Genomic DNA, 14,099 nt, shown 5'->3' with positions numbered 1-14,099 from the left:
TAAGTTTTCTTCTTCTTTCAAAAAAACATTTTTTTTTTCGAACAGAGGACAAGGAGGGGATACAACTAAGTTGAGGCTCTCTATCGCAGTTGGGGTTTCCATATTCTTTCTAGTCTATTATAAGGTATAGGTTGACCCCGACTCTCCTCCTCCTGCAGTGCTTTATGAAAGAGGAACCTTTTGGCTACTTAATCTTACCAGTTGACTGCCCCCCTAGCAGCAGCGCACCGTAGACTATTTTTTTTTTCCCCTTTTTTCAAAAGAAAATTTTCCAGGAAAAAAAAGAGAATCGGATCTACCAGTTTTAATACGAAAATGTGTGTTTCTTCCACTTCTTTTTGTATGACCCCCCATCTTGCGTGTAAGGCGATCGACGGGTAGGAGGAGTAGGAAAAGGGGGTAAGGAAGCCACAGGATATCAGGGGAAACAAAAGTTATATATGGGGAATTGATTTATTCCAGTTCGATTATTATTTTTTGTTTTTGTTTTACCCAATGCATATCTCGGTTGTTTTCCTTTTTTTTTTTTTGAATCAACAAATATCGTTAAAACTTTTTGTGTTGAATAAATAATAAAAAAAAAAGGTCGATCAGCGTGTCTTTGGTGTGTATACCGTTGTTTGATAAAGAAGAAGAAAAAAAATGCTCGCGCTGTGATGATGATGAAGGTGCCGCCATATTGGCTGTACCTCCATCGCTGCTTCCATCCCTCTTCCTCATTTTTTTCTTTTGTATAAATAAATTTAATATCGCCCAAAACCACCGAAATCCCACTTGTAGCTCAGACATGCGTGTACGTTACGCATCCGTGTCTTCTTCATGTGTGGTGTATGCAGGCAGAAGAACAAGATAGTACAGGGCCATCTGCACAGTCTCTCCTACACCGCACCGATAAACCCGCAATCTAAACATTTTCTTTTCTTTTTTTTTGTGTGTGTTATTCGATTTTGATTATCCGGACCCTCGAATTATTTTTCCTTTCCCGCATAACAAGCCGCAAACTGTTCTTTTCATAGAAAACGGGGCCGTTACAGGGACTCTATACGAACTCCTTATGGATATGCGCTAGAAAAAAAGAATGGGGTGTTAATTAATTAAATCCCAAGACGTTGAAAAATTTTAAAAAAATGGTGGGGTGGGAGATGATGATTTCGCCGGAAGTTGTCCGGAAGGAGGGGGGGAGTGTGACGGAAGGAATTATATATACAAGTGGCAGGGCAGCAAAACTTTTTTTTAAAAACAAATGTAATCAACAAAAATGTAATTGAAGACGGCGGCATAGCAAGACGAACATGTGCGGACCATATTCCTCGAGCGACGTGTTGTCTTATATATTTTTTTAGTTTATACGACAGTTGACACTTTGACCTTCTTTTCGCTAGTCTGTGCGTGTGTGTAGTTGCTTTAAACACACACACTACGCATCATAGTTACTTGAATATAATTTCATTTTTCTTGTTTGCTTCCCCCTTTTTCGTTCTTCGCCTTTGGTATTTTTTGTCGTTTGGGTTCGCGCGGATGTGGGCCATTTCACAGCGGCAAACTTTTCTTTTCCTTCTGAATCGGATGCTGGATGTTTTCTGCGTTAGAAACCTTCAGGCGTTACTCCTCTTGTAAAATGTTCTTTTTCAAGAAAAAAAAAACGAAAGAGGCTACCTCATGTTCTTATAGGCCGTGCCCCCATAAGTTGTTGCGAGGATCAGCTTCGTCTTTTATCTCTATCCACCTAATATCTATTTTCTTATTGTGTCTGTCGTTTCTCTTTTGTGTGTGTGTGTGTCTTCAAAGGGGGGGGGGGAGAAAATGGGCCTCCCTTGACCTGTTGTGTAGGTGCGTGCGATTCACGCATCGTGATTGGAACATGCCTGCCAGTGTTTATTCCTTGTTTTCTTTCATTTTATTTTTGTTCGATGTTAAAGGGGGGAAAAAAAAAGCCAATCCCTTGTGGGCATCTTCATCTTTCGCTCTCGGCTGTGATGATCATCATCATTTTCTCTCGTAACGTGTGGTGTGTGCGTCTCGCTTCTTTTCTGAATTTTCGAGTGTCTGTGTAAATCCGCTACGCAGCCCAAAACTCCTCCGTTATTTCAAAAAAGAAAAAAGCGCGTCCGTGTACATTGATCCACACGTGCCCGTCTCTTTTTCTTTTCGTTTTTTTTTACCGTTCGTGTAAAAACAATGGCAGAATGTATGCAACATATTCGGCACGTAATAATGAATTTTTTCATTTTTCTTATTCAACCACCTACACGCACAGATGCGCATTTGATTCCTCGCTTGATGGATGAATTGCCACAGACACACGAGACAAAGAAAATAGGGAAGAGGAGGAGGACAAGAAAGAAGAAAGGGGTTCTCTTTTTTGTTTTGTTCGATTTTTAGAAGAAAATGCCTCACTAGGGGGCGGAGAAGAACGTACCCAAGTTTGTTGTCCATCCGTCTGTGCGACTTGGAGAAACGGTCTTGGCTTTTTTTTTTTCTTTCCCACGCAAACGTTTTGTTTTTGTTACCATTCTGTTCGCTTTTGCCTTTTTTTTTTATTATTTTCCTTTTTTATACCCACTCGAATTTCTATGATGCCGTCCGCACATGACGCAGACATAAAAGGTCGTCATTTCGCAGGTAAAGAACCACAATTTTTCTTTTCTACCTGTGTGTTACCTTATTCGCGTGTGTTAAATGCCAGCCCCCCCCCCCCAAGAATTTTGTTTTGGGGTGTCGAGATTGGGCGTGGTTAGCCAAAAGTACGCAAATGTTGACATTCATTTTCAGATTCACGGAATGCGCAGATCATTTGGTTGCATAATCCCAACTGTACGTTTTTTTTTGTTTTTTTCCTTGGGTTGGTTTTGTGTTTTTGTTTGTTGCGTAGAATATTTTCATGAGAGAGGCAAATAAAAGAAGGTTTTTTCTTTCTTTCTCTGGATGCGTTCAGCGATGACGTTGATGGAGTAGCTTGTCCCCCTTTTTTTTTTCTTCTTCTTTTCTACAACAACGAACGCAACCGAACTTTTTTTTTCTTTCTTTCTTCTTATATCTTTATATTATGTGTACAGTGAGTATGTATCCCCCCCTTTCCTCTTGCCGTTGATTCCCTTAAACTGATAAGCTCCTCCGTGCTTTCTAACGTTCACACTTGATGGATCGGAGCCAGCCACAGAAGACATTGTCAATCCGTCGATACATTGCGGTCGTGTGTGTGTGTCGTTCTTGCCTCTCTCGAAGGTCCTTTAAAAGGAGCCCTCCCAAAAAGAACTCTGGTGATGTTGTTATTACATTTTTTTTTATTTTTAAAAAGGGAAATCTCTTCTTTTTTGTTTGTTGGGATGTGAAGGGCTCTCGTGTCGCACCTGGTGGTTTGCTGTCCACCGCAGCAAGGGCAGAAGAGCCAACAACGGTTGTCGATATTTTATGTGGAGAGAAACTACGAAGAATGGGGCTGGTGAGATCCCGAAGGTAGAAGCCACAAGTTGCGTGCGTATAGTGGCCGCCATTTGCGACGTAGTGGTGTGGTTTGAAGCCGTTTAGAAAAAAAGAAAGAAGACTCCCTCCGTATCGTGATTAATGGTAGAACCATTAAGGACAACAAACTTTATGGGTATCGATGGGGGGAAAACATACGGCCACGTATGCCCCCCCACCTTCGCTATACCGATACGCTTACCATCGACCTCTTCCTTTTTGTGCTGTGCCTCCGACTTGAGAAAAAGAGAAGCCCAATGAAGAATCTTGATAGTTTTTTTTTTTTTCCATCCGACTGTTTTTTTTTTTGTGTGGCGATGTCGGATGTATTAACATCCCATTTGCATTTCTCTGCGCAGAGTGGATGGTTATCTGTTTTTGCTTTTCTCTTGTGTTTCGACCAAGAAAAAAAAAGCAGACCCTTGGCTCTCTTAATTAACTTTTTTTTTTCGTTTGGTGCCTCCTCGACTGGGATTGTTTTTTTCTTTCTCATTTCGAAACGAGGGTTTCTTGTTTTGTTTCTTTCCATTTGGTGTTGCTTAGTTGCCTACTTACGAGCAGAACGTACAGTAGTTGTGGAAACTTATCGTCGGCTCTTGTTTCTCGTTTCTCATCATCTGACGCTTCCAAATTCTACCCCGATAGTTTTTTTGTTGTCTTGTCGGATGAGTTCCTGATTGTTTTTTCCTCTTTTGACGTTAGACTACAACTCATTTTTTACCTTTTCAAGCTGCTCCTCTCTACGCTTTTTCAATCAGTTTTGTTTCGGCCTTCGATGCTAACCAATTTTCATTTTGGCCAAGCGACTTAATTGCTAAGCGAGATGGGCTCAATTAGCATAAGTTTCATTTTCTTTCTGTGCACTGAGAAAATGAACTCTGTCCAGTTCCTCGCCGACTCTGCTGAGAAACAATGAAAAAAAATAATAAAAACAAGAAAAGTCGACGGCGATCGTGCCAAGCTGCTAGTTACGGCCGTGATTCGTCATGTTCCGCATACTATTATTTGTAATTCTTAATATTTGTTGTCTATCGGTATTGTGTTCTCGGCAGACGGGGAATTCGTTTTGTATCACTGCAAGTCGTGAGTTGATAACCCTCTCACTATCCCCACCATAGTTCCACTACAGGATTTACATTCCAATTTTTTTGAGGGCCCACTCGATCGTTTTGTCGAATTGAAATCATTGACATTTTTGTTTTTCTTGTTTGGAATGGAACCTCCTCTTTCAGTCTGTTTTATTGACGTGGCCGTGCCGATGACGGACTCATTTGAGAGGATTTTCTTAACGAAAAAGGTTTCCTATTTAATGATGATGATGGATTGAGACTAGTGCTGTGTTTTTGTTCTGCCCATTCCCCCCCTCTCTTTGGAGAACTGGTTCATGACCATCGAGAAAAAAAAAAGAAAAAAGCCTTTGTTTTTAAATGAATTGTTTTGTCGTGATTCGCTTCGTGATCTGAAATTATCTGTACGGTCAGATCATCCATCAGTTCAGTTGCCGAAGCTTCTTTTTCGCTTAGAAGCGACGTGCACGTCTTTCACCTTGACGTCATTAGTCACGCGTTTTTCTTTTTGTTTTGTTTCTTTTTTGGCAACACATTCACACACACACAAAAAAAGATGCAAACAATGCGGAGGTGATAGACTTCTTTTGTTCGCCCATCGAAACGGAACATTCATTAAATTATTATTTTATTATTTTATTTTTTCCTTGTTTATCAACTAAACATTTATTCATTTCCTCTAAATCAAATTTAAAAGTCTAATGAATGAAGAACAACAACAAAAAGTTGTAGACTGTCTGGAACATTGGTGTGTTGTTGCCGCAATGAATAATATTCAGACGGACACGACGGAGAAAGAAAATGGAGGAGGGCAAATAAGTCACGTCTCGTTGAATCCGTCCGATAGAAATTGACTACGTTTTACTTTGATTTGGCTTTTCTTTTGTCGTTGGTCTTGTCATCGCCGTCCGTTTGGGAAAGAAAAACTATTCTGTAACTGGCGCTCACCTTGACGAATTAGCAACGGACCCTACAGACCGAAACAACAACGGACAGTCGGTTTTTTTTCTTTTTCCTTTTCATTTTCAACAACAGCAGCAGATAGCGAGACAGTGTACACATACATTTAATGCACAGAGAGTCGGACAAAAAATAAAAATTCCGCTCTCTTTAATGAGAGACAGCCCGAAGCCAAAAGTTGACTTTAGCTGTCCAATGTTGTGATTATCTCTCCGTTCCAGAGGGGTTCTCTCTTTTACTTGTGGCTGTGTAGAAAACCCTTTTTTTTTTTGTTATTTCTATTCTCCTTGTTTGTTGTAGACTCTTTTTCTTTTTCTAAAAGAGATGTAAGAGTTTCGTTCGGTTGGCTTCACGCTTGGAACGCGTACAGTCTGAGGTTTTTTTTTTGTGTTTGTAGAATAAAGAATTAAAAATAAAAGAGACTGGCGAAACCGACAGCTCACTGATTATGACATTTCTCTTAATGAATCAAAAGTATTTTATTCTTTTTTCTTTCTTTTTTTTGGCTTCGGTCCTCTGATTTTGTGTTATTTATTTCATTTTTTTGTTTTGTTGTCGGGATGTTTGAATTGAGCCTTTTGGGTTGTGACGATAGTCTGCGCTTTTATCTCCCCCCTTTTACTTTTCTTTTTCGTCTCCGGTTTGTTTGATTTACACGTCGGACGGCCCACGCAATTGCCATTCAGAAACCTTGTTGCCCTTGGTCATTGTGTGTTCTCTGTCTAAAGAAAAATTGAACGAGCTCCGTCACTATTCGACGAATCTGACTGGCGGATGGAAGGGGGGGAAGGAGGGGGAGGCGAGAAATAAAAATGTCTTCATTCGGATTTCGTCGGCGTGATTTACAGCCCTTTTGTTGTATTTGAAAAAAAAAAAGAGAAGGATTTTGTAGATTGGCCTTTATGTCGGATGGGCGTTGATCCGCAAAAACCAGCTCCGCCGTCAGGATGCCTTTTCTTTGCTTGTATCTTAACGATTTGTTATTTATTTAAATGAATTTCCGTTGGTCTGTCTAGCTTGTCTGCTTGGCTCTTCTTTCTTGCGCTTCAGAGACGATCGATCGATACGCTGATGGATTACATTGACGAATCCCGTTTGCCTTTTTCCTGATGCCTGTGAGGCACTTTTTCGAGAAGATCTCAGTGAGGGGTGTCGGCCGTGTGTGTCGGCACGTCCTTTTAAATGATGAATATTTATGACATTCGCTTGCAGCCAGTTGTGTGCTTTTTTTTTTTTATTTATTTGAATTTTTTTTTTTTTTCGAAACAATAGTCGATAGCCGCGCAACTGTTGTTGCCGATGAGTTTGTGATGGCCATCCGATGGCGATGGAAATCACGTTTGCTTGAATGTATTATCGATTTCTTTTTCTTTATAAATTCACCATCTTGTTATTGTTATTACTATCATTATTATTTCAGCATTTGGAGGGGTTTTTGGGTTTTGAAAATGTTGTTGATTTCTCGCGAGGAAATTGAGCGAGACGGGCAAAAACACCTGACGGGCCAACATTCCTGTAGATCACCTCCGCCCCCCAAAAGAATCCCCCAGAAACAGAAAAGAAAATGCTCCTCCTTTTTAATGCTCGCTGATTGCCCCACTAGATCGGCCGCTAGTTCCAGGAGCCCCTTTGCGTGTGTGATGCAAAGACGAACGAGTGGAGGGGAGGGTTTGTCATCATCATCACTAAAGAAGTTGAAGTCGTTTTTTTTTTTTGGTCCATGCTGCTGCACAGAGAAACTTGTTGCGTGTCGCTGAACAAACGAAGGCAGATATCGCTAACGTTATGATACGGTTACGGGGGGGGGGGAAACATGTTCGTTAAGGAATTTTTCTTATCCCTCCTTGGAAGAAAAAGTTGGAACAGCGAGGCACATTTCAATCGAACAGCGCGATCTTTATGGCGTCTCTCTCTTTTTTTTTCTTCCCTTAAGCGAGAAAAAAAAAAGAAGGAAGAAAATAAATATGGTAATCGTCCGTGTGTGCCAGCCGCTTCTTTCTCTTTGATTCCATGTGTTGTTTTTTTTTGTTTCTCTTCCGCCATTTATGACGGGTTACAAACGCGCATTGTCGGCCGAGGTGCTAAAATATATCGAAGGGGAAGCATTTTATTTTTGTCCGTTTCCAATTGGAAAGAGGCCTTTAAGGGGCAACACATACGACAATAACAACAGCCAAAGTAACCGCCGTCCTCCCTTTCAAACCTTATCTCTTGGACTCTGTCGGCCCGCTGCTTGTCATAAACGCTCGTAGGCAATCGACGTAGAGATGCGACCGAAAGAAGAGCGAACGTCACTAAAAACAAATTTTTTTTTTCTTTTACCACACGATCGAAGGCCCGCGCGTTGCTCGTGGCAGTTCGTTTGAATCCCTTTAAGTCTAATGTACTTTAACACGAAAAACAAAACAAACGAAAAATTGCTGTTGTAGCGGTTGTACATAATTTTTGCTCGGGCCTCCCCCGCCCAGCGTCGCTTCTCTCACCGTAACGAAACCCTTGCAAAGACAAAGCACACATAACAAGAGAGAGAGAGAGTTTGCTTTGAGTTTTTATAACCCTTTCGTTTTACACGAACGTTGGGCTGAAAGGAAAAAGAATCGATCTTATTTTTCAAATGCAGCCACGAAGAACTAATTCAATTCATTTCTGATCCGTCTCCCCTCTCCTCCCCCAGAAAAAAAAAGAGACACACAGACACAACCCTTTTCTTACATGTTTCTGCGTGTTCGTCCTTTGAAGGTGCGTCCGCTAGTCAACTAATCGAATTAGAAAAAAAAACAAAAAAAAAACAAAACTACACGACACGTAGAGACTTAACCGTATATCACAAACAAGTTGAGACGAAAACAGGGGCCTCTCTTGTAATCGCTTCCGTTGACGCTCAAAGTCCGTCGTCGGACGACATAATAACAGCAGGAGGTAAAATGCAAAATGAAAAAGAAGTTTAAAAAAATGAAAAAAATAAAAATAAATAAATAATTTGTGTCTTGTAACGACAGTCTGGCCATTAAACGAGCCACACTGCCAATTGTTTGTTGTTTTTCTCGTTTGTTGATACCGACAGACACGCAGACAACAAACACAGTGTCCATGTGCAGGTCATTAAATAGTAAAGAAAAGAAAAACGAAACAAAAACAAAAGACAAATTTATTTTTAAAATTAAAAAAAGACGACGGCGGGAAAGAGAAAAAAAAAAAAGTTGCACACGTCCGAGGCTGCAGGCACACAGCCATTACAAAATTTACGCGTATTTTCTTTGTGTGTGTGTGTGTGTGCGTGGGCTTCTTCTCTAGTTCTATATAATCCTTTTGTCTAAATAGTGGTTAATGACTGTAAGCGTGAAAAAAAAAGAGTAAAACGCTTTGACCTGTGATTAGGCAAACATAAGAGACGCCAAGAGTATAGATATTATAGGGAGGGTCTTTATCTCTCTCTCTTTTGCCTTTTTAATTTTGTACTTTTACGTTTTTTTGGCAAATTGTTCTTCTGCTGCCGGTAGGGCTGAAGGTGTCCCGTTTTTTTTCTTTTTTCTGGTCCCTCAAAACTCGACATTCCGACCGAACTTTAATTCGTTAGAATAGCGTGCGCGAGTTTCTGTCTTTTTTTTTAAAAAAGAGCCTATCAGAAATGAGAAGCTTCTTGTCGTTCCATCTCGGGATTCTCTTCTGCGTTGGGATATATCGATCCAAAAGGCGATGGAAGCGAGTTCCATCTTAGTTTTGTTGTTGTTTCTTTTGACTTGCCTGTTGTGTTGCCCTCCACCGATCTCAATCGTCAGCCAACGAGATGATGGAGTTGCTTTCTCTTTAAATCTCTCCAAAGATGGACGAGAATCTTGTAACAACAACAACGGAAAATGTTGTTTCTTATGTTTTTTATCAAAGCATAAATAAAAATATCCCTTCACCTTTTCCCTTTTTTTTTTCCTTTTTCATCATCATCACCTCCTTCCTGGTCTTATCGGTCAGTGTGTATCTTAGCACCTTGAAGCCATTTATAGAAGCAGAAATTCTCTTCTAGCATCCCACACTCTGTTGATCTTGTCTACCTTCCCACTACTACCATCTTGTGCTTTGCACGCTCTCTTAAACTCACGCGATGCATTGTTTTTTCTTACCATCCCAGTTTGTTTTTTTTTTTTTGTTTTTTTCTCGTTCCAACTCATTGATGGAGAATGTCCAATGAAAGAAAAGAAGAAAAAAGAAACAAAGAAAAAAAGGACGCAGGTACGGGCCAAAAAATAAAGAAAATATTCGTCTCCATAAAACGAGATAAAAGCGACAGACTTTTTTACCGTTTGGGTGCGTTGAAATTTGACATTCGATTGTCAGATATTTTTGCCTCCCTCTTGTTTGGTTTGACCACATCATTCATGATTGATCTGTTTTCTTAGATCCACAGGGTTTTTTTTTTTTTTGTTTTCGAATCGTGACTCGTCGTCCAACTGCGTTCTCTAATTAATATTCATTATTAAAACAGTCAGTCCAGTTAAGTTGGCAGCTAGCACGCACCTCCTCGCTCGCTTGAACGAAATGAAATCCCACATTTCTTCAGACATAGTTTGTTTTGTTTTTTTCAAAAATGGATTCGTGTAAACCTTTAAATGGTGTGACTGTGTGCGCGCTGATGTTACCCTGCAACGATTCATCATCTCTTCACTGTGGGTGTTGATGTGGGGGCTTGCACCAGTTTAGGTCTCGCTGCAGCTCGGGGGGGTTCAAATGATTCAAATTTTGAAAGGCCCATCCTGACGGCCATCAGAATTCTAATTTCGTCTTCGTGAAAGGCTAAGAGTTTACAGTCTAATTAATTGAATCAGTCGGGTCTGTCTTGTTTGCAAGCCGACAAGAAACAGATTCCCGCCGTTTGTTTTTAAATGCAGATGTGAATTGGGCGGGGTCGTAGTGGCGGCCCTTATTTCTTTTTTCTTTATTCGTTGGATGGTGGTCATGAAGAAATGCTGCGCAGACAAAAAAAGATGGCTTTCCTTCCGTATCGCTGGCACCTTAAAAAAAAACATGGCGCTGGCAAATTGAACATTGAAAATCCGCCAACAGAAACCTAACGGGATCCCGTCGGCTTCCCGCTTGTTTACGTGGACGGGAAAGAAAGAAAAAAAAAACAAACGTGTCTGCTGCTTATATATCCCCTCCAACTGGGGCTAACCTCTTTGTATTTTTTCCCATTTAAGGTTTGCAACGCTTTTACGATGCACAGACACACACACACAGGCCGCGGTCACAAAATACCGCTTATGCATACGTGTTTTTTTTTGTTTGGTTCTTTTTCTTGTGCGCGCAGAGAATCAACGCAACGTTGGTCGTCCCTCTTAAAGTAGATTGCCCGAAAATACAAAAAATGGGAGGGCTAAAGAAGAAAGGGGAGCCTCCCGACGCACCTGAAAGTGTAACAATTTTTATTGGCCGGTTGATAATGACTGTTGATGAGAGGCAATCTTGCGCTTTGAATATGGCAACCTTTTTCGTTTCATTTGGTCCTCCCGTTTTTTTGTTTTTGTTTTTTAAATATCAAAGCGAGTTTTGTGTGTGTCGAATGAGTCAGTCGAGTGGCTCAAAGTCGTGCCTTTGCCCCCTCCGTTCCGAGCTTTTTAGGAATATCTTAGAAAAGCCTCGTGTCTCGCTGTTGTTGAAACAAGATTGGAAGTTACAAAAAACGACGAGCCTTTTGGTAGGCAGTTATCGCAATCGGCCTCAAGAAAACAAAGCGTGTAACAAGGGTACGAGAAAAAGAACTAGACATGAAATACCTTAACCGCAGAGCAAAAATGAGATAAAAAAAAAAAAAATGAAAAACGATCGAAAATGTAGTTCGTGAGTAGCGAGCGCCATTTTTATGAACTGGCCAATGATTGGAACAGGTTGCAGTCGACGTGATTCTTCGTGCTCAAAAACGTAGACATCATTTTACGTGTGCATCACACAACACACGATGTTGATTGAAACGTCAGTCCGGTCGTGACAGGTATCGACAGCGTCCATCTTCATCTTCCTCTTCTTGTATTCGGTTTTGTTTCTTATCCCTTTGGCGTGTCCGTTTCCGTGTCGATGCCCAGTTGATTGATTCAGGGTCCATTCGGCATTTCTCATGTTTTCTTCGAGTCTTGAGCAGATGGACCTGGAAACGGGAGAACTCGGCTCTATCTCTGTCTTGCACCGGTTTCTCAGACAACGGTCGGACCAATATTCTTAGTTTTTGTTAAAAATAAAGTTGGAACATGTTTTAAAGTTGAGCTTACATCGAATAGGGGGGGAGGAGTGGGTTGTTGTTTAGCTGCTGGTCAGGTGATTTAAACAGCGAGCAGAGAAGGGGGGATTCGAATCAGGTATTTAAACGTTTGAGAGGAGAAAAAAAAAAGAGAATGAGAATAAAGAAATGAATCGATTGGCTACGCAAGAGGCACACACACACACACAAAAAAGGGAACTTTTCTCTCTCCCCCTCTCCTGGCTGCCACTTTGCTGGTACAGGTGAAGAAGAAAGAAGGGGGGAATGTTTCCTTAGCGTTGCGGGGAGCCCTTTTTAAGAAGAAGAAAAGTGGGAAAGAAGTAAAAGAAAAAGAAGAAGAAGGCTACCCACTGTATACCATTCGATAAGAAGAAAAAGGGAGATGAAGGAAAAGGAGGAAAAAGAAAGAAGAAAAGAAAAAAAAAGAAAAAATGGGCGGCCATTTGAAAATACTCAGCTGGAAGCCATCGCGCTCCGGCCTTGGCGGATGCCTCATCCACTCAATTCTCTTTCTTTTCCTTCTCTTTTCTCTGTTTTCAACAACACACCACACACACACACGGGATGAACCACTTGTTCCCCGAGGCTAACTCAAGAAGTTATCTTGAGAAAAAAATAAAAAAAATAATAATACAAGATGTTTCACCTTTCCACCCGAAAAAAAAAGGAACATGGGCAACGACACGCTTTCAATTTGAAATCAAAACACAACAGAAAGTAGCCAGGAAAAAAAATTGGCATTCTTTTGTTTTGTATGTGCACGTCTTCTTCGTTCTTTGAAAACACGGAACACCCACACAAAAAAAAACAAAAAACACAAATTTAGAAACACTTTCTATTTCCCCGTAGAGCGATCGATTCGGGACGCGATTTCTAACCGATAAAATCAAAGCAAAATAGACATTGAAAAACCCCGGGTAGAAAGTGCACGACCTCAGGTGAAGATGATGAAGGACCTTTCTCTTTTATTTTTAACTCGCCCACAACATTCTTCCCCGCTTTTTGTTTGCTCGTCTCCTCGCAAAGTGGTCGTCGATTGCCGATCGAATTCTTGGCTCCATCTGATTTTGATCGGACTCGCAATTTAGCGGCGAAAGCGAACACATGATCGGCGTTTTGTCTAAAAATATAATTTTCAAAAAAAGTTCAGAAATGAATTAAAAATGTGTGCGCCGAGCGCTTCGCCTTTGGGGGCGAACAAGAATGAGAGAGAGACGAAAAATCGTTATATTACCTTCTCCTTCATTCGTTTTTTTCTTTCTTTCTTTCTACCTGGCCCTGTTTCTCGAAGAAGAAGAAGAAAAGAACCTTCTTCTCTTGCCACGTTCTTCTTGCCCGATTCGTGACTTCCATTTCACGCGCGCGCTCTCCAGCCCCCACGGTCTAGTCCGTCGTCGGGATATAATTTGAAAATGTGCTGTTGTTGTTGTTGTTGTTGTTGCGGAGGAGAGAAGAAAGAAAGTTTTTCGGCGGTGGTAGATGAGGGGTAGAGAGACACGCTTCCATCCCTCGTTTTCGATAAGACAACAACAGCAACAAAAAATGAATAAGGAAAGAAAATAAATATGAAAGAGGGTCTGACTACTTTTAAGGGCGCAACTAGACAAATACCTATTTTTAACGTTCATTCAACCAGCAATTTGGCTTGTGTTGCCTATATGGCCCGTGCATGTGTGCGTAGAGGCAGTTTTCGTTAAGGGAAATTGGTAAAAATCTCTCTGAATAAAAAACAAAAAAGACACGAAAGCAACATTTTCTAATCTCCGTTCGCTCGTTGGATAACCAGCCCCCATCCACATTAGTGGTCTGCTATAAAAAAAAATTTTTTAAATTGTATACAACTGACTTGACTCACCTTTGCGCTCATGTACGGAGGACTAATCACCTCATCTTTTATTTAATGGGCATAAACAAAAAAGAGAAAGAAAAAAACTTATTTTTAATTTGTCTCTTTTGTTTGTTAAAATTTCAGATTCCGGATAGACAATACGGATCACATCATAGACGTGAACAAGAACAACATTCCGTTCGAATACGATCAGGTGAACATCATATGTCCGGTTTACACGCCGGGCACTCACGAGGACGACGCGGAAAAGTACATCATTTACAACGTGTCGAAGGAGGAGTACGACACGTGCCGCATCACCAATCCCAACCCGCGGATCATTGCCGTCTGCGACAAGCCTTACAAGCTCATGTACTTTACCATCACCTTCCGTTCGTTCACGCCTCAGCCCGGAGGGCTTGAATTCCGACCCGGACAGGATTACTATTTCATTTGTACGTTATTCGTTTTTTATTTTTTTCCCCTTTTTGCTTCTAAATTGTTATTTGTGTTCAATCGGCTGCAGTCGAGAAAA

General features: G+C 40.9%; 1 protein-coding gene across 4 annotated transcripts in view; it reads left to right on the top strand.

Annotated features, from left to right (window-relative positions):
- LOC116919105 (ephrin-A5) overlaps nucleotides 1-14,099 on the top strand; it is a 125,591-nt gene that overhangs the window by 107,151 nt on the left and 4,341 nt on the right. For all 4 annotated transcript variants that reach the window (XM_045171388.1, XM_045171390.1, XM_045171387.1 and 1 more), the window contains one exon: nucleotides 13,709-14,019. In XM_045171388.1, the coding sequence (XP_045027323.1) occupies nucleotides 13,709-14,019 (311 nt within the window). The remainder of the gene's footprint in view (nucleotides 1-13,708; nucleotides 14,020-14,099) is intronic.

Source organism: Daphnia magna, linkage group LG3, assembly GCF_020631705.1.
Source record: "Daphnia magna isolate NIES linkage group LG3, ASM2063170v1.1, whole genome shotgun sequence".
In the NCBI taxonomy this organism is placed as follows: domain Eukaryota; kingdom Metazoa; phylum Arthropoda; class Branchiopoda; order Diplostraca; family Daphniidae; genus Daphnia; species Daphnia magna.
The sequence above is the reverse complement of the archived record's forward strand: the minus strand, read 5'-3'. Positions and strand labels throughout refer to the sequence as shown.